This window comes from Populus nigra, chromosome 1, assembly GCF_951802175.1.
Source record: "Populus nigra chromosome 1, ddPopNigr1.1, whole genome shotgun sequence".
In the NCBI taxonomy this organism is placed as follows: Eukaryota; Viridiplantae; Streptophyta; class Magnoliopsida; order Malpighiales; family Salicaceae; genus Populus; species Populus nigra.
The window spans coordinates 10,532,496-10,549,113 of record NC_084852.1 but is presented as its reverse complement, the minus strand read 5'-3'; the positions used below and the strand labels follow the sequence as shown (position 1 = coordinate 10,549,113).

General features: G+C 32.6%; 4 protein-coding genes across 5 annotated transcripts; 3 read left to right on the top strand and 1 right to left on the bottom strand.

The window, feature by feature from the left end:
- Positions 1 to 488: 488 nt before the first annotated feature.
- On the top strand, positions 489 to 3,528 carry LOC133700525 (uncharacterized). 2 transcript variants are annotated; one of them, XM_062124098.1, is made up of 4 exons: positions 489 to 1,242; positions 2,756 to 2,873; positions 2,966 to 3,229; positions 3,328 to 3,528. In XM_062124098.1, the coding sequence occupies exons 1-3, from the start codon at positions 563 to 565 to the stop codon at positions 3,182 to 3,184; spliced, it is 1,017 nt and encodes a 338-aa protein (XP_061980082.1). In that variant the 5' UTR covers positions 489 to 562; the 3' UTR covers positions 3,185 to 3,229; positions 3,328 to 3,528. The 2 variants fall into 2 exon arrangements, with proteins under 2 accessions (XP_061980082.1, XP_061980076.1); XM_062124092.1 differs by having other exon boundaries at positions 2,966 to 3,528.
- Positions 3,529 to 3,952: 424 nt separating this feature from the next.
- Positions 3,953 to 5,019, bottom strand: LOC133700543 (protein NRT1/ PTR FAMILY 2.10-like). The gene is made up of 2 exons (XM_062124107.1): positions 4,829 to 5,019; positions 3,953 to 4,696 (listed from the first exon to the last, which is right to left on the bottom strand). The coding sequence occupies exons 1-2, from the start codon at positions 5,002 to 5,004 to the stop codon at positions 4,423 to 4,425; spliced, it is 450 nt and encodes a 149-aa protein (XP_061980091.1). The 5' UTR covers positions 5,005 to 5,019; the 3' UTR covers positions 3,953 to 4,422.
- Positions 5,020 to 8,532: 3,513 nt separating this feature from the next.
- On the top strand, positions 8,533 to 11,666 carry LOC133691214 (protein PARTING DANCERS). The gene is made up of 8 exons (XM_062111624.1): positions 8,533 to 8,665; positions 9,278 to 9,414; positions 9,509 to 9,597; positions 9,671 to 9,766; positions 9,854 to 9,948; positions 10,030 to 10,070; positions 10,185 to 10,268; positions 11,223 to 11,666. The coding sequence occupies exons 1-8, from the start codon at positions 8,608 to 8,610 to the stop codon at positions 11,370 to 11,372; spliced, it is 750 nt and encodes a 249-aa protein (XP_061967608.1). The 5' UTR covers positions 8,533 to 8,607; the 3' UTR covers positions 11,373 to 11,666.
- Positions 11,667 to 12,248: 582 nt separating this feature from the next.
- Positions 12,249 to 16,058, top strand: LOC133691223 (DNA-directed RNA polymerase II subunit RPB7). The gene is made up of 6 exons (XM_062111636.1): positions 12,249 to 12,541; positions 12,856 to 13,021; positions 13,128 to 13,178; positions 13,939 to 14,004; positions 14,096 to 14,164; positions 15,840 to 16,058. The coding sequence occupies exons 1-6, from the start codon at positions 12,426 to 12,428 to the stop codon at positions 15,900 to 15,902; spliced, it is 531 nt and encodes a 176-aa protein (XP_061967620.1). The 5' UTR covers positions 12,249 to 12,425; the 3' UTR covers positions 15,903 to 16,058.
- The last annotated feature ends 560 nt before the right edge of the window (positions 16,059 to 16,618 follow it).

Sequence of the window (16,618 nt, the reverse complement as noted above, 5' to 3'; positions counted from 1 at the left end):
TTGATTTTCTTTGTCATCTATTATTTTAAAACCATACATATTTACATTAAAAACTTATTTACATATGAACAATATATCCATCTATGCCATATAGCCATAACAACAACATTTCTCAACATGTGATAGGCTAATTTGATTATACATAGAACAAATATGTTTTTTCATCTAATTTGATTTTTCCAGTTAACTCTGCAGATAAAATACAATTTCTCAAATCTTAAATTAAAAGTAAAAAATAAACCAAAGTATTCGAGGTTTTTTTTTAAATTATTCCTTATTTGTAAAAAAATCTATTTAATGAATCTTCAAAAGTTTAGAGAATTGATTCGATTTTTTGAAACTTCATTACAGAAACTGAGTTCACTCCAAACGCAGGAGAGTAAATTGAAATTAATCCGCAACAATATTTACAATTATTTCTTAAATCTTTATTCTATTTCTCATTATGTACTTAAAAAGTACAATAACATAAAAGTTCAGGACAAACGAAGCCGACCTTAAACCCCGGATTCTTAAAAAGAAACATTTAACCCAAAAAAAAAAAAAATTCCTCAAAAACACAATGCATTCCGTCTTTAGAAGTAGAACTCTCCTCCTTAAACCCCAACAACGAAACCTCCTCTCTCTACTGGGTCCTTCAGTAATCATCCACAGAACCTTAATCTCTTGCTCTGCCAAACTCGATTCCGAATCCCAAATTAATGACCAAAACAAAAAACCCCTTCACCTCTTTTTCCAAGAAGCTGTAGGATTATGTGAAAAAACCGGAACAACAAGCCTTGGTACCCATAAAAAAACCAATGAGTTTAAGATCAAGTTGTTGGAGTTAGAGAGAGAAGTGAGGGATTTAAAAGAAGCAGATTCGAAGAAGGGTGAAGAAGAGAAGGTAAAAAATGTGATGAGTAGAGCGAAAGAAGAGACACCCGGTAAGAATTTGCACTCTGTGTTTTTGGGAAAGAGTAAAAACAAAGTGGAAAGGAAGGGAAAGGAAGAGAGGCTTGTGTTATTTAAGGCGGAAAGGAAGATGAAAATGGGGAGGGAGGATAGGCCCAAGGTGTTTAAGGTGCTGTCTCCTGATATGGAAATTTTTATTACTCATTTGTATAAAGAAGGATACTTTAATAATGCCAGTTTCCTGAAAGATGGTAGCTTGGATTTTAGCTTCTTTAATGATAGTTATGGCAGGGATTTTATCAAGCATGCTGCAGAGAAGTTTGGTAAAGATCACCAAGAAATTGCAAAGTAAGTTGATTTCTGGATTTTATTTTTATTTTTATATTTAATGCATTTTTGTTATGTTATTTATGCTTGAATTTTGAGGGAAGGGTGGAGAAATTGAAGATGGTGAAGTTTCCAATATATTGTGGAGTTCAAGATCATAAATCATAAAATATATTAAAGTTATTTTAATGTGCTAACAGATGAGGGATCTGCTTGTAGCTTTTGAATTTCTGTGATGCATAGAATTACAGTTTAAGGGAAGTGAGGTGGTGGAAACTTAATGGAAGTTGATCATGATAGATTATTGTGTTTTTCTATTAACTCATCGGAAACAAAGAGGACTTCGATGTAATGACATCAAAAGATGTAGATTTTATGTTCTTGTTCTTTTCTTCAATTGCTATTTGGCTCTGGACGTTTTTGAATTTCAATCCTATTATAGCATGACAAGGAAGTTAATTTCTGTTCTTGAAAATGTATGCCTTGCATAAGCATCGTCTAGTGCTAGATATTGCTTTCTAGGATCTGCTAACTGCTACGAAGATCATCCATAGATTAATTTGGGCTGTTAAACATGGGAGTTTTTGTTGTGCATACACAAAGGAGACTGCACATGCTCTTTCTTTCCTCTGATTCTCTCGAGGAAATTTTTATTTTATCTACATCCTCAAAGACTTTTGAACTTCTCCATTCCCCCCCCCCCCCCAACTCCCTTTAAATTTGAAACCCAGGTTCATGAATCATGGTGCTACCTGGGTAGTCTAATTATACAAAAAAATTCAAGATTGTTCATTTAGTCGTCCTCAAAGCAAGTTTTACAGTAATAGAACCATCTTTATGACCAGCTTTACAAGCTTCCTAGGCACTTCAGTTCCCTAAGTAGTGCAAGTGAGGGATATTTTTGTACATGGAATGCAACCTAAAGTTGAAAGGTAGGCTTGAGCTTCAGTTGAGCAAGGTTTTTTAATATCCTACCTGTTGCTCCAAGAGAATCATGTTTCCATCCGTTTACTAGTTACTCCTGTGTTGAGCTATCAACTGTGCTTATGAAAAACTGTGAAATTTTTTGAGATGCATCATCAAATGCACTATCAGAAGTGTTGTGAATGCCGTAGGAAGGGAAGGTGTAACTTCGAAAACCCAGTTACAGAGCAGGACATTAGAGGGCTCTAGAAGGCCAGTTATATAGCTCATTCCTTTTGATGTATACCCCAAGTTTTTCAGCTGTGTGTTTGATCAAAGTATTAGATGGAGTCTCTTGTCAAGTTTGCTGAATTTACAAATGGTGAATGCATCACCACAATCAAATTGTCCATATCTTAAATGGCTTTAACAAATGTCTTGCAACTCAAGCCTTCAGGCATCATAGTAAAAGTTTGTGCATCTGACTTTCTGGTAATTTCTGTATGGTTGGTTGGAAGGCAGACATGACAAGAAATATGGCCACCTCTTTGCACATAGTTTTTTAACCTCGCGTATTAATTCCATGACCATTTTTTCTGATTGTTGCGAGCTTTGAACCTTGGATTTACAGGTGGCTGTCAGGCAGTGATTTGAAAAAGGTGGCTCTCTTTGGTTGCCCTACCCTTATGAGAAAGAGTGTTTTTTCTGCCAAAAGATTGCGTATTTTTTTTGAGATTCAAGAGGCCACTGTAAGCCATCCCATTGTCTTCTAATTTTATCTTCATTCTGTTGTTCAAACTAAAATATTGTGACATCTTTTGTCCGTGTATGTGCTCCTCAGGTATGTAACAAATGCGTCTTAAAACATTCATGCAATTTCGTGAATCAAAGTGTATGGAGAGGTGATATCAAGACTCTGAATTTAGCTGTTGTGATGAGGGTCATCACTTTATATGCGTTGGAGGCAGTGCACCCAGAATTGTCAGTGCCAAATGAGATTAAGGCTTCTGTCAACCGATTGTTGACTGAAATATTGAAGTTGAGTCAAACTGTTCGTTAAGCTGCGTAGGGACCATATCGTGAGTGTTTTCACATAATTTGCGATGTAATATTTTTAACCCATCTCATTTTGACAATTTCTTGTTTGCTTCGCTTTGTTATATATTCATTTTTTTTCTTGGAATCTTATCTTGCGCCTTGAAGGAGAGATAGATGTTAAGGTCTCGCCTTAACAAGATGGGAAGAAGATGGATTTTGAGAGAGAAGAAGAAGATAAGACTTTGAGAGAGAAGAACAGAGAAGAGAAAGATTGAATAGAGAGGGAGAGAGTTCTGCAGTTTCTGCAAAATTACTTCATTCATTTGCTCTCCTTCACGTAATACACAGTCTGTTATTTACATGCAAGCAAGCCTCTTTCTCGCCAACTTCAACTAACCATTCCAACTGCCGTTCTAACTTTTAACTATTTCTAGCATAGCCTAACATGTGCTTTAACTGAATTGACCACGTGTGATGCAAGCCTCTTCAACTTCAAACTGATTCTTTAACCGAAGCTGTTTCGCTTCAAAATTAGTCAGCCGTCATTGCAAAGAACCTTTTATTATTGAACTGTAACAATATATAAACTATGAATAATGTCTACTTGGAGATTTTGTGCAAGAAGGGATTACTTACTAGTCGCTTTGCTGCATGATAATCATTACAATGCCAGGGTTTTATACAGCACAAGGCATTGAAAACATTTGCACATTGAAGAATTTTGTTAGAAGAATCTTTCAGATTGAATTGAACTGAGAGATTTCCGAGATTCTGATAAAGATGGCTGTCATAGTAAAATATTTTGTTGATTATAAAATTAGCATGAATTAAATGTTAAAAAGAGTCGTCTTCTTCCTAAAGAAATGATCAAAATTTTTCACTTCAGTGGCATATATAGCAATAAAAAAAAAACTACCCAGATAACTTGAGGCCTGCTATGCCACAATGAAAGAGAGACCCTCCAATGCTTCTCAGGAAACTGCTGGTAGTAGAATTCAGTCTGTCCAATGGAACCAAATGCCTCTGCTGTTCCTGCTAAAGATAGCGGAAGAGTTAACCATAAAGCCGACATTGATCAGATGGCACCTCTTCTTTGAGTCGGCTTGGTAAGAGCTATAGTCCCTTGCTTCTCTTCGACTAATTAAGCCAGAGACTAACATTGCTGCAATGGTGAGAAAGATGCCAGTGCCGATTCTTTGAAGGATCGTGATGCCACCTTCTTTACCTGTAATCCTTCGCAGAAAAGGGACAAAAATCCGGTCATAGATAGATATGAAAATGCTTAAACTTAGCATCAAGAGCACAATATATATATGTTGCGGCTGGTATCTTGAAGTTGCTGTTTCCGATGCGTCTGTGGCTTTGAACTGCTCGGAAGACTCCATAGGTGTGCTGTTGAACTATAGCAAAATAGTATATGATAGCAGCTGCCCATAGAGGAACCACTCTCAACAAGCATATCGCTTCTTCCACTAGCGATCCATCTGCATTCACATGGTCTTGGGGAGTCATGATTGCTGTTTTGTCGAGGAATCTGTACGCAGCATTATCAATTAGGGTTAAAATTCTGTTTTGATTCTTTAGGTGATAAGGGCAGGACATCAGTTTAATTTGTGGTCATGGTTTTAGTTCTAGAAATCAAGTATTTGAGGCTGCAGCGAGTTACCTGAGTTGATCTGTGTAAGAAAGCTTGTCATTGATAGAGTTGTGAGGAATATAGTTGAAAAGGGAGAGCCGAGCAAAGGTTGGTCCAGTGGCTTTAACTTCCTTTTTCTTGACTGCTAACACAAGAACAGAGAGACATATAAGAGGACTGCAAGGAGTTATCACTTTGACATTCATTTTTGAACCCGTGGAGTATATACTTATTGATTTTGGTGTGTATAAAATGTTCCTAATTGTTTTTTAAAATATTTTTTATTTTAAAATATATTAAAATAATATTTTTAATATCAGCGCATCAAAATGATTTGAAAAAATAAAAAAAAATAAAAAATAAATTAAAGTAAAAATAAAAATAAAAATAATTATTTTTAAAAAACACTTTTAAAATGTAAAAACAAATGAAATCTCACTCATTCTATGCCCTACCTCCACATTACTAATGCGTTTTTAGAAAAATAAAAAACACATTTAATAAAATAGTTTGAGATGATATGCATTAATAGATATAAAAAATTAATAATAATAACTAAATATTAAGTTATGATATTAAAAAATAGATATAAATTAAAATATTCAATCTCATATGACACAATTAACTTGAGAAATTTAAATACAATCCAAACAACTAGTAAAAACCTGACTTGGTTTAAAAAATATTAAAATGAAATTTTTTAAAAAAAATGTTGAAGCGACGATGTCTTAGATCGACCTAGTTAACTCACTATATACATGATCTGGATTATTCATCTTATTGAGTTTAATAACTTTATTTTTAACAATTTTTTTAATTATATGAAAATAAAATAAATGCTTGCATGAAAGAAACCTAATAATTTTTTTTTATATAAAAACTATGGGTGTTTGTACACAAAAAAATGCTTGCTAATGTTTTTAAAAGAATGCTATATTTTTATTATTAAAAATAAAATATATTAGATAAGGATTCATGAAAAAACATTAAAAAAATACCCCAAAACATGTTAAAAATGCAGGCATAGATGTTTAACATGCTTGATCCATTATAAATAAGGTTAGACGCATGGGGCTAGCAAGCCAAGTCCATGCACCTATCTTATATATATAAAGGATACTTCAATTTTTCTTATAACATAAAACATGTCACATACCAAGATAGATAACATATCATATAATTAATTAATTTTTGGTCATTCTATGTGATAAAAAAAACTGGAATTCAAATATTTGGACACAAATATCTATTTTCTGACTCATTTTCATTTAAAAAAATACTTTAAAAACTTTCATTTACAACCTCATTATATCTTAAAATCACTCAAAAAAAATAAATATCAATTGAATTTAAAGAACTAAATATTGTTTCTAACATGTTTATAGGAAAACATCATCATCATTAAGCTTTCAAAATATTATTTGCATTTTCTCCTTCTCATGTTTTTGTAAGAACTCAATAAATAACTCCTTGCATAAACATAAATATTCATGGAAATAAGTGAAGTGACTCTTTACGATAATATAAAGAGATAGGAAGGTTTGAGTCATCGTATAGGGGTTGGTTAGCCCCATTCGGGTAAACAAATATTATAAGGCTGCCTATAAGGCCCAAAAAAGTATAGTCCAAGAAAATTTCATTGATCATTAATTACGAGAGTCTCGTGATGTTTGGAAGTGTAGTTGTAGTTATAATTGTTTTTTAAAGTACTTTTTACTCAGAAAAATATACCAATAATATTTTTTATTTTTAAAAAATTATTTTTGAAATTGGTACATTAAAATGATTTGAAAACATCAAAAATATATTACTTCAAAGCAAAAAAAAAAATCAATTTTTTTTGAAATCACTTTTAAAAAACACTCCCAAATAGTCTCATGCAAAAACTGTAAAAGTAAAACAAAAGCGCACGTTAACTAATTTAGATAAACAAGCAGGCATGTGAGTGTAGTTGCGATTGTTTTTTAAAATTTTTTTCACTTAAAAATACATTAAAATGATATTTTTATTTTTTAAAAATTATTTTTGATATTAGCATATCAAAATAATCTGAAAAAACTAAAAAAATATTAATTTAAAGCAAATTAAAAAATTAAAAAATTTCAATTTTTTTTAAAAGTATTTTTAAAAAACAAACAGGGTTTCCAACACAAAAATATATATTATCATAAAATCAATCAAAAAAAATTTAACCCTAAACAATGGTCCAAATGGAGTTGGACATTATATCATACAAATATTATGGTGAATTGAATCAGGATTAGGAAGGTAATTTTTTTTTAAAAAAATTATCATTTAATTTTATAGTAATTAAAAATCTTCATTAGTTTTTCAAAGATCATAAAAAAAAAAATTGGTATAACAATTATTACTCTAAAACATCATATTTAAGATAAATTACTTCTTATTTGTTTTTAATGACAAAAATGCATATCATGCATGTTTATTTTTAATGAAAAAAGTACATAAACTAGTTTATATGTATTTATTATTAAAGATAAATTACTACTCATATCTAAGATAATTATTTATGATTTATGCTAGTTTAATCTTTACTTTTTAAAATATAAAAGATGAACCCAAAAAATAAATATAATGGATGATAAATTAGACTTTAATCCATCTTATGTTTATATTCAATGGGTTTTTATGGGTCAAATTAACCCAACCCAAATTATTTATAATGATACAAAGAAATATATAAAAAAACATATAAAAAATCAAATTGAAAATATTTTACACGTGTAATATTAAAAATTATTTTTTAATCATCTAATAGGTAATTCAGTGGTAAGAGATTGTAACTAAGATGTTTGTTTTCCCTGTAGTTTCAGGTTCGAACCCTATAATTGCTAATATGATGGCCACTGGAAACTTATGTGGTTGTTAACTTTAGGGCCCATGAAATTAGTTAAGGTATGCGTAAAATAGCCCAGACATCCATAATAATAATAATAATAATAATAAATTATTTTCTTGTTAACTTTATTAATAGTATGTACCTTTTTTATTTTTCAAAAAAACAACAAAAGAGAGCAGTACAAGAGAGAACAACTCCGTATTGAACAAGGCTTTGTGGATGTCTACTTTGTTATTTTGATGCATCAAACCAGATATAATAGAAAAACCTAACAAGTCTTGATTAAATAATAAAAATAAAATCCTAATTAAACTATTAAATAATAGAATTTAGAATAATCGTATAATACTGAAATTCCTAAATAAATAAATACTAATTCCCAGTGAGGCCTTTCATTCTCTTCAATAATATTTATATACACATTAAGGATATAAATTATATTATATTTTTTAAAATTTTATTATGAAACGTGATTATGATAAAATTATTGAATCACTAGGCAACTTATTTGGCATTGCGTTTCAATTTTTAAATAGGGGTTGAATAAATTTTGAAATTGTTTTTATTTAAAATTAATTTTTTTAATATTTTCAGATCATTTTGATGTATTGATATAAAAAATATATTTTTAAAAATAATTATTACTATATTTTTAAATATTTTTTTATAAAATTATTCCGCCCCTACTTTTCTAGCTTTTACTTCTTTGCTTTAAAGAAAAACAACTGAAAGTATAAAATAAATGATTGGTAAACTAACTTAAGCTGCATTGCTTAACTTTAGAAAATAGAAAGTTATTTATTTATATATTTTGAAAAAAAAGGGACATCGATGTCGATAACTGGTTATTCCTTTTTAAATAATATTGCAAGTACAAAAGCTGTGGTCCTTCCCGCTTCTCTCCAATCCCACACAATTCTCTCGCTCTCGCGCGCGCGAGGGTTTGAAAATGTCGAATTTGAATTCCAGTTACAGATATCCAACTCCTCAAATCCCATCAAACTCAGGTTTCCTTTTTCGATTCCCTGCTTACTCATCCTTCGATTTTCTGTTTAATTGCTCCCTCAAATCTTTGATCTTTTCATGTTATATTGCTCTTTCTCCGTTGTTTGATTTTTATTTTAGATTTCTTAACATCTAATTTCATAAAAAAAAAGAATCTGTAAATAAATCAGAGTTTTCACCCTTAATTTGTTTGGTTGCTGAGAAAGTGGAGGAAATTGAATATTATGAATCTTCTCATTTTTCTACTTAACTTTTTTGTTTAGGTTTCTTGAGATCAAGTTTCATATATCCTGGTACCTTTCATAGATTTTCACTGGCAAGTAATGAGAGCCCTACCTCTTGCTTGGTTGCTGAGAAAATATAAGAAAAACTCAACACCGATCACTTTTGATTGCTTGAGTCATATTATTATTGTTGAGTTATTCACGTATTGAACTGTTCATTAATTTCATAAATCTTTCAGAATTACTTCCACACACTTGATTTTCATGGATATATTAGCTCTTAATTTGCACACGTTCATTCAATTATAGAGTAGCATTACCATTTTCTTAAGGTATATCTTAATGAGTTTTGAAATGGTATTGTTGTATCGTTTTTTTTTTTTATTGAAGTAAATGCAGGTAGTAGTGCTGGAGTTTGTATGATGAACACCAAATGGAGAGATGAACAACACCCGTCTTTCATCAACTTCATTGCATCCTTCCTAAGTGCAAACTCTTTCCGCCTTAACTTTGTTCCAATTGCGCCAGTAATACTTGCCTTTCTTAACCTTTTTTCTAGATTTACATGCACAGGCACACATAATAAATGTGTAAACTCATCGCTTTATTCATCATATGTAGGACTGCATTTTTAACTGTGGGGGTTTGTCTGTGGCTTTTATCTTTGTGACCAACTGGGATTGTCAAAACTGTGAGCCAATCTTCAGCAGGTATGCTAGAAACTTGTTTCTTATCGTTTCTTGCAATGTTTTAACATTGTCATGATCTGTTGTCTGAATGCAGAGTTAAGAAGCTGAAGGGGCAGTTTGCAAATCTTTATGTTGTTGTCTCCCTCCCTATCAAGGAGCAAAATGACTCCTTTGTTCACTCTTACTTCAAGTGAGTGTGAAGCTAATATTTATGTTGATGCCATTGAATTCTGATTTTGATTATAAAGAACTTTATACTTGCTTGGATATTGTTAAGATATGGAATGGAGCTTGGCAAGCCAACATTTGTGCCAGTTCAAGACTTGGAGATGGGATTTGAAAAGATTGTTAAGATAGCTCATTCTCGTGGGAGTAAGTTCTCATTTTGCTAAAGATGAATTTCAAGCTTACTTGCAAGTACTGGTTCATTAAATTTTAATTTATAAGCTGCAGCATGCAAGCGGCAGGATGCCCTGTCAAAATTGAAAGCTGAGGTTAGTTTGTGTAAGTTATTTTCTTGATTGCAAGTACTAGCTAAAGATCCTACTGTTCAAGACGATTTGCTCACTTTCTTTGGTGCTGCAACATTTTTTTACTTGCATCTGAAGAGGAAGCAATCGGTGCAAGGGATGGGCAATTTTCTTAGAGTGGTGACATCCATACCGGGCATTGATAACCATGACGCAAATGCTGTAAATTCATACTTTCCAGCCAATTACTTTAAGATTCCTTATAATTCTTTTTAATAGTATTATTGCATCTGTGTTTTCTTCCTTATCAGGTCCTCACAGTTTCTGCCAGGCATAAGTTTAGTTCTAGCCTGCTCCTCATAGTATTTTGTTATTTGAAGTGTTCCCAAGTACATTGTTTACAAAATTCTCATTTACATGAGAATATTAATGTTGCTTCGAACAACAAATTATTGTAGCATGGAAGAAATCAGAAGCCTATCTACGTGTCTTTAGGCAGTACCATTTCATATTTGTGTTTTTGATCTGTGAATTATCAATATGCCATTCCCTTGGAATGATCATTAACAAAATCAAAGATCAAGAAAAGTCTAATGTACTTCACATTTAAAAGCTCCCTGGTATATATTTAATGTCTTTTCCTCTTTGCTGTTCTTAGACTTTCCTGGTGCTGATATATCTATTATATTTGGAAGGAACAAATAGGAGAAACCATGATGATAAGGACCAGTCTGCTGAAGTTCTTAAGGATATGATTGTTTCTTGTCAATCTTAGATAGCATAAAACTAAAATCCTAGACAATGCTTTAGCTAAATCCCAGGTATACTGCACCGTGTGGTGTAGTCGGGGACTGCAGTGAAGTAATTTTCTAGTGTTGTGGTCGAAGTTTGTATAGCCTTTTCTTTTCTTCTTCGATGTGACAAGTCTCTAAGCAATCCTTTGAGCTGCTTTACAGTTTTGTAGGATTAAACTTGCTCCCATCTTAGTTGGTTTTCCGGTTAATGGCATTTTCATTCATAAAAGCTCCCTGATAAGGTTATTTTTTTCCTAGCAAATTGTCCTTGTAAAAGATACACATTGAGAAACTGCTGACTGTTAAGTTGAGTTTTGTTGTCATGGTTGAAGTTCTGGGAAGCAAACCCTTTTCAGTTAACACCTCTTTCTTCTATTTTCAGCTCAATCAGGCTATTGGTTCGATTGAAGCGATTGCCAAGGCATCCAAGGGATATATTCTAGAGAACACAGATCTTTCAGCTGACAACGCCGAGACGGTCACTAAGTTCTTCAGAGATCCAAAATTTTACCTAGGTCCAAAAATCAATTGATAGAAGAATCAGTTTTTAACTCGAACAAACTCTAGAGTCAGTAATTTTCACCTTTAGCATCCGATTTCCTTGGATCAGTAAACTTTGACTAAAAATATAAAATACTATTGCATATACGATAAAGCTATAAAAATCAAGCAGTTAAATTGAGATCATTGATTGATAGAAAAGTGAAAGCTTTCTGATGTTCGACCATGGTTTCTTAAGAGTCTGCAGCATTTTATTGCTTTGAGTGAATATGAATGATCTTGCTGTTGCTGAATGAATCAATGCATGGAGCTTCCTCTACTGCCAGTTTGCTACCATGGTTTCTTTTACTGTTCTTTCTCATGCTCTTATAATTCCCACCTGGGTATAGCTGTTCAAATTGTGGAAGTTTTTGGAGGCACACCATCAATTGCACTGAAAGTAAAGGAAAGAAAAGACATTCAGCTTTAAAATTTTAGTTCCAGAGTAGGAGATTGTCTGATGTAGAGGGCCCTTGAAGGCCTGTGGGAATGGTTATGTCCATTTTACCCCCCATATATATTTTTTCTATTATTAAAGTTAAAAATTTATAATTTATTACGATATTTCAATTATTTTTGGAATTTATTTAAAAAAGATTACAAAAAATAATACTGTAAAATTAGTTTAATTCATGCACTTGATTTGATTTTAGTCTGTTAACATCTAATATAACATTTAAGTTTTTTAAATTAATATGTATATCATGAATAATTTTCATAATATTATTTAATGAAAGGTGAATAATTTGTTTAAGGAAATAAAGAGGGAATACTGTTTTTTTTTTTTTTAAAAAAAAAAGTGGCGCCAGGCCCGCGTGTGACTGGGCCGAGCGCTGCAGGCCCTCATAAGTTAAAACAGAAGAGAGAACTTGCAAACGACGCCGCCGGAGGAGGCCCCTTCTCTCGTGTTTATAAATCTCTCTTCTCTCTGTCGACGCTCCTCCTCTGAGAAGGACCAGTCTTTGTCTTCTCCAGCCTTCCTCCGGTCAGCTCAGCTCCAGTGATAAAAGCAGAAGTAAAAAATTGTAAAGAAGAGAAGAGAAGGATGTTTTTCCACATAGTGTTGGAGAGGAACATGCAATTGCACCCTCGCTTCTTTGGGCGCAACCTCCGCGAGAATATTGTCTCCAAGCTCATGAAAGATGTCGAGGGCACTTGCAGGCATGTTTCTTTTCAACATTATGCTTTCTTTTCTTGATTTTCTTTCAATTTATCCACTGCACTTGGAGTTGAACCAAAGTTAGGGTTTTGTCTTTATTATTATTAGGATCGTTTTGATGATAAAAACTTCGTAAGATTTGATACTGAGTGGGTTTTTGAAAAGAAAAAAAAAGAAGGGAATTTAAGTTCATGATGAATTTAATTGCCTGTATATTTGGTGACCCATGAAACAAAAGAGCACTAAAAAAAAAGGTCAGTGAAAAAAAATTGCATCTTTAATACCATTATTAAAAAAAATTTCTGCACTCTTGCAGTGGTCGACATGGATTTGTGGTGGCAATAACAGGCATTGAAAACATCGGGAAAGGATTGATCCGAGATGGGACAGGATTCGTGACGTTTCCAGTCAAGTACCAATGTGTCGTGTTCAGGCCATTTAAGGGAGAAATTCTAGAAGCTGTTGTTACCATGGTAAATAAGGTATATGTTTCTCTCTTACCAGCAAGTTTTTTGGGGATCATATTTTTCAACCTCTTGTGGATTACTGTGCTGTAGAAAATATCTAAATATACTCCGATTTTTACAGATGGGATTTTTTGCTGAAGCTGGGCCAGTTCAAATCTTTGTTTCAAACCATGTAAGTTTTACATTTTTATTTGATTTTGATACCTCTTTAAAGTTTGATTGCTTTCTGTTATTGCTTTGTTTGCTTAATATATTCTATATGTTCCCCATCTGTTATTTTCACTGTACCAATTGTATATCCACATCAATAATTGGATGTAGAATGCATGCACCTTTGTTCTTTAAACGGAAGAAAATTGAAACTACCATCTTGTTATCCATGGTTACTGTCTGGCCCAGTTGACTATAGCTCATTGTTCTTTGGGAAGCCAAAACGAGAGAAACATGGGATTTGTCTTTTCCAAATCCTTATGTTCCATTTGCTTAGTAATCAAAGATCATGTTTGGTTGAAGAAATGGGATGGAAGACAATAGTTAGTTATGGAATGTTGTCTTTGGTATTCTGCTTTCTGATCTGTCCCTCACCATAGACAAAATTCTAGAATTCTTTTCTTTTGCACTTCATGTGATAAGCAGAACAGATGTTTTCATGAAAAATTGAAGTACGGCTAAAAGTTGACATTTTGAAACAAAGCTGCTTTTTGGTTGTTACTTATTTTTTTATCTTGCTTTGTTGATACATATTCTAATTGCATGGTAGCAAACTTCTATTATGCCGTAAGCTTTTCTATCTTGCTTATTTATGTTTGGTTTTCTTTCAAGCCTGTGTATTTTCTTGCATCCCTGTATATCTAATGCATATACATTTGTGAACTGTGGTTGTAGTCTCCATCTCCCTACTTATGAACTTGCCTTCTCATTTTGTGTTTCAGTTGATACCGGATGATATGGAGTTCCAGACTGGAGATATGCCAAACTATACAACTTCAGATGGATCGGTATGCTATAATTTCAGCTAATTCTTTAAAGAAGTTTAGCTTTTATTCTCTACATAACAAAGCTCAAATCAATATCTTGAACATCTTTCAGGTTAAGATTCAAAAGGATAGTGAAGTGCGATTGAAGATCATCGGAACGCGTGTTGATGCCACAGAAATTGTATGTGCTTTAAACCACTTCTGTTTGCTCTTTGCTAACTTACAATGGTTATTTCTTCTTTTCAGCCATTGCTTCAATACCATTTCTGTTTGCTTATTAGCCATTACAGGATACATATTCTTTAGTGACAAAATCATAAAAGAAATATGGCATGTTGCTGTCACATAAAGTTCCAGATTTCTACCCTTTTTTTGTCTTGATATTAAAATCGAACCTATCTCCAAGCCAGTGGTTAATGACAACAATCATCACAAGATTTAGGTTTTGTTAGTGTGTCTGCGCTTCTCACCCAGGGTGGGGGGATTGTGGGCACCTTCTGAAGTGGTTCTTGTGATCAATGCAAATAGTAACCAAGGGCAGTGCTAGGGATTTGGTGAACCGCAAAAACTACTCTTGGTTAAGATTTAGAATGGAAACTGAAGTAGATGAAGAAGGGAGTCTCTGAGTGTTTGTGTGTGTGTCTGGGTTTATCTTAATAGCCTCTCCTGCTACATTTCTACAACCATTAAATAGGTCCATATTTTCAGAAAGAGAAATTGTGGGCCCAAACCATTAAAGAAAAACTGCCAATTCAAATTTTATGAATTTCTTTGTAAGATTTTTGAGTTTTATCTTTTATAAATGTGATAAGAATTTTATTTTCATGAACTTGCCAGCTCATTCCAACTCCACTTTATAGTTCTATATTTCTCTGTCAATGAAATCTGACTAATAGATATTCATGAGTGAGAGTTGCAAGTAATAAGAACTTAGAGTTATAAAGTCAGCCAGCTAAACTGTGAAACTAAATGATGTCTTCTTATTAATAACCATCTTTTAGTGTTATAGCTATAGGTGATAATTCTGCAGTATCCTTGTAAACTTATGCTTTAATTCTTTAGATAAACAATATGCTTTTATAAGCTATAAGCTATAGGTAATGTAGTATATTTTTTAAGTGGAGGTGTACAAGTGTGTTTTGCTTGTGTTCTGTTTCTTTTCACCAGGGATTGTTCAATAGGGGTGTTGGGTATTGTGGTGAAGTGTGAACTCTGAAAGGACTATCGGAAGCCTTGTATCCACAAGAAAAAAAAAATCTCTTTTGTACTAGGCGTGATTACTTCTGAGAATCAGTCAACGGTAAAATGGGAGAACTTTTGGCTGGGGCTTGTAATGGTGCATATTGTATATATCCGAAAAAGGGAATGAGAGTGCGCCATTGTAACATCACCTCTTGTCAGTAAATGCATGTTCTAAAAATGAAATTATTGAACTAAGCACTCAACATCGGAACAGAAAGCATATCTGCTTTACTTTGTTTGAAGAATCAACACTTTCCCGGAATGCTACCTTCACCAGATGTAGAAATATTCCATCTGAAATTTGATTTAAATGGTTTGAGTGCTCTTCTGTTGCAGTTGGCACCCGTTTGCCGTTCTCCTGGGGAATATTCTAGTTTTAGTAATGATGTTGCTCTGGACAAATGTGATCTAGATATTAATGAATTTTGTTTAGATAATTTGGAAATATGATAATTTGGTTGTTTAATATTTTAAAGGAACATAGTTGAGAGAGTTTTGACGTCTGAGAGCTTGAAAAATCTTGGACTTTCTAAAATGTTGTTTGCAGTGGTCAACGCTTGACACTTTTCTGCTGTGATTGCTCATCTAATGCTGCCACTATCCTTTTCTTGCAGTTCTGCATTGGCACCATAAAGGATGATTTCTTGGGAGTTATAAATGATCCTGCAAATGCTTAGGATGTCAGCAAGAATCTTAGCACATAGGATTTGCTTGGTGATAATTATTCTCAGCTGTAAGTTAAAATGGCATTGCACTTGATGTTTTGTTTCACTTTAAATGAATGTCATTTCCCATTAATGATTAAAAAAAAAAATGCATAATCTTGGAAGACTGATTTTATTTTGGGTTGAAAAGGCACTGGTAAGGAGAGAGGAAGCAAAATCCTCAACAATCACTGTAATAACTAATAATGGATTAAATTGTCAGATGTTGTAAAATTTATTAGCTTCCAAAAGTTAAATTCATGAAGGGATTTAGAAGAAAGAAGCGTTAGCTATATCCATCTTCCAAGTTAGTACTCTGGTTCTTCCATTCTTGTGCTTCTCTTGCAGCGTTGGAGCAAGGAAAGTTGACGAATATTACAATTACAAAAACAACTCAAAGGCACCGAAAATGATAAATTTATTCTGAACTTGATTGATGCTGATTCAATTTCAATTAAAATTTGAATGGGTGAATATTTTTTGAATTGTTATATTACTTGATGGGTAATGAATAGGGTATAAATATTATTAAATTTGATTTAAAATCTACTTGAACCTAGTTTGAAATATATATTTATATTATATAGATATATTTGTAGGTTATTTAGATTTTTTTTAAATAGATTATAATATATACATATCTTAATATTAACATAAAACTCATATATATTTAATTTGAACCTCACAAG

Excerpts from the sequence above, each read along its gene's own strand:
- LOC133700525 (XM_062124098.1), top strand. The coding sequence starts at position 563 with ATGCATTCCGTCTTTAGAAGTAGAACTCTCCTCCTTAAACCCCAACAA. Across the intron at positions 1,243-2,755 it reads GATCACCAAGAAATTGCAAA|GTGGCTGTCAGGCAGTGATT; the intron begins GTAAGTTGATTT and ends TTGGATTTACAG. Across the intron at positions 2,874-2,965 it reads TTGAGATTCAAGAGGCCACT|GTATGTAACAAATGCGTCTT; the intron begins GTAAGCCATCCC and ends TGTGCTCCTCAG.
- LOC133700543 (XM_062124107.1), bottom strand. The coding sequence starts at position 5,004 with ATGAATGTCAAAGTGATAACTCCTTGCAGTCCTCTTATATGTCTCTCT. Across the intron at positions 4,697-4,828 it reads TCTTACACAGATCAACTCAG|ATTCCTCGACAAAACAGCAA; the intron begins GTAACTCGCTGC and ends TGCTGCGTACAG.
- LOC133691223 (XM_062111636.1), top strand. The coding sequence starts at position 12,426 with ATGTTTTTCCACATAGTGTTGGAGAGGAACATGCAATTGCACCCTCGC. Across the intron at positions 13,179-13,938 it reads AAATCTTTGTTTCAAACCAT|TTGATACCGGATGATATGGA; the intron begins GTAAGTTTTACA and ends TTTGTGTTTCAG. Across the intron at positions 14,165-15,839 it reads GTGTTGATGCCACAGAAATT|TTCTGCATTGGCACCATAAA; the intron begins GTATGTGCTTTA and ends CTTTTCTTGCAG.
- LOC133691214 (XM_062111624.1), top strand. The coding sequence starts at position 8,608 with ATGTCGAATTTGAATTCCAGTTACAGATATCCAACTCCTCAAATCCCA. Across the intron at positions 8,666-9,277 it reads TCAAATCCCATCAAACTCAG|TAAATGCAGGTAGTAGTGCT; the intron begins GTTTCCTTTTTC and ends TTTTTATTGAAG. Across the intron at positions 9,949-10,029 it reads GATAGCTCATTCTCGTGGGA|CATGCAAGCGGCAGGATGCC; the intron begins GTAAGTTCTCAT and ends TATAAGCTGCAG.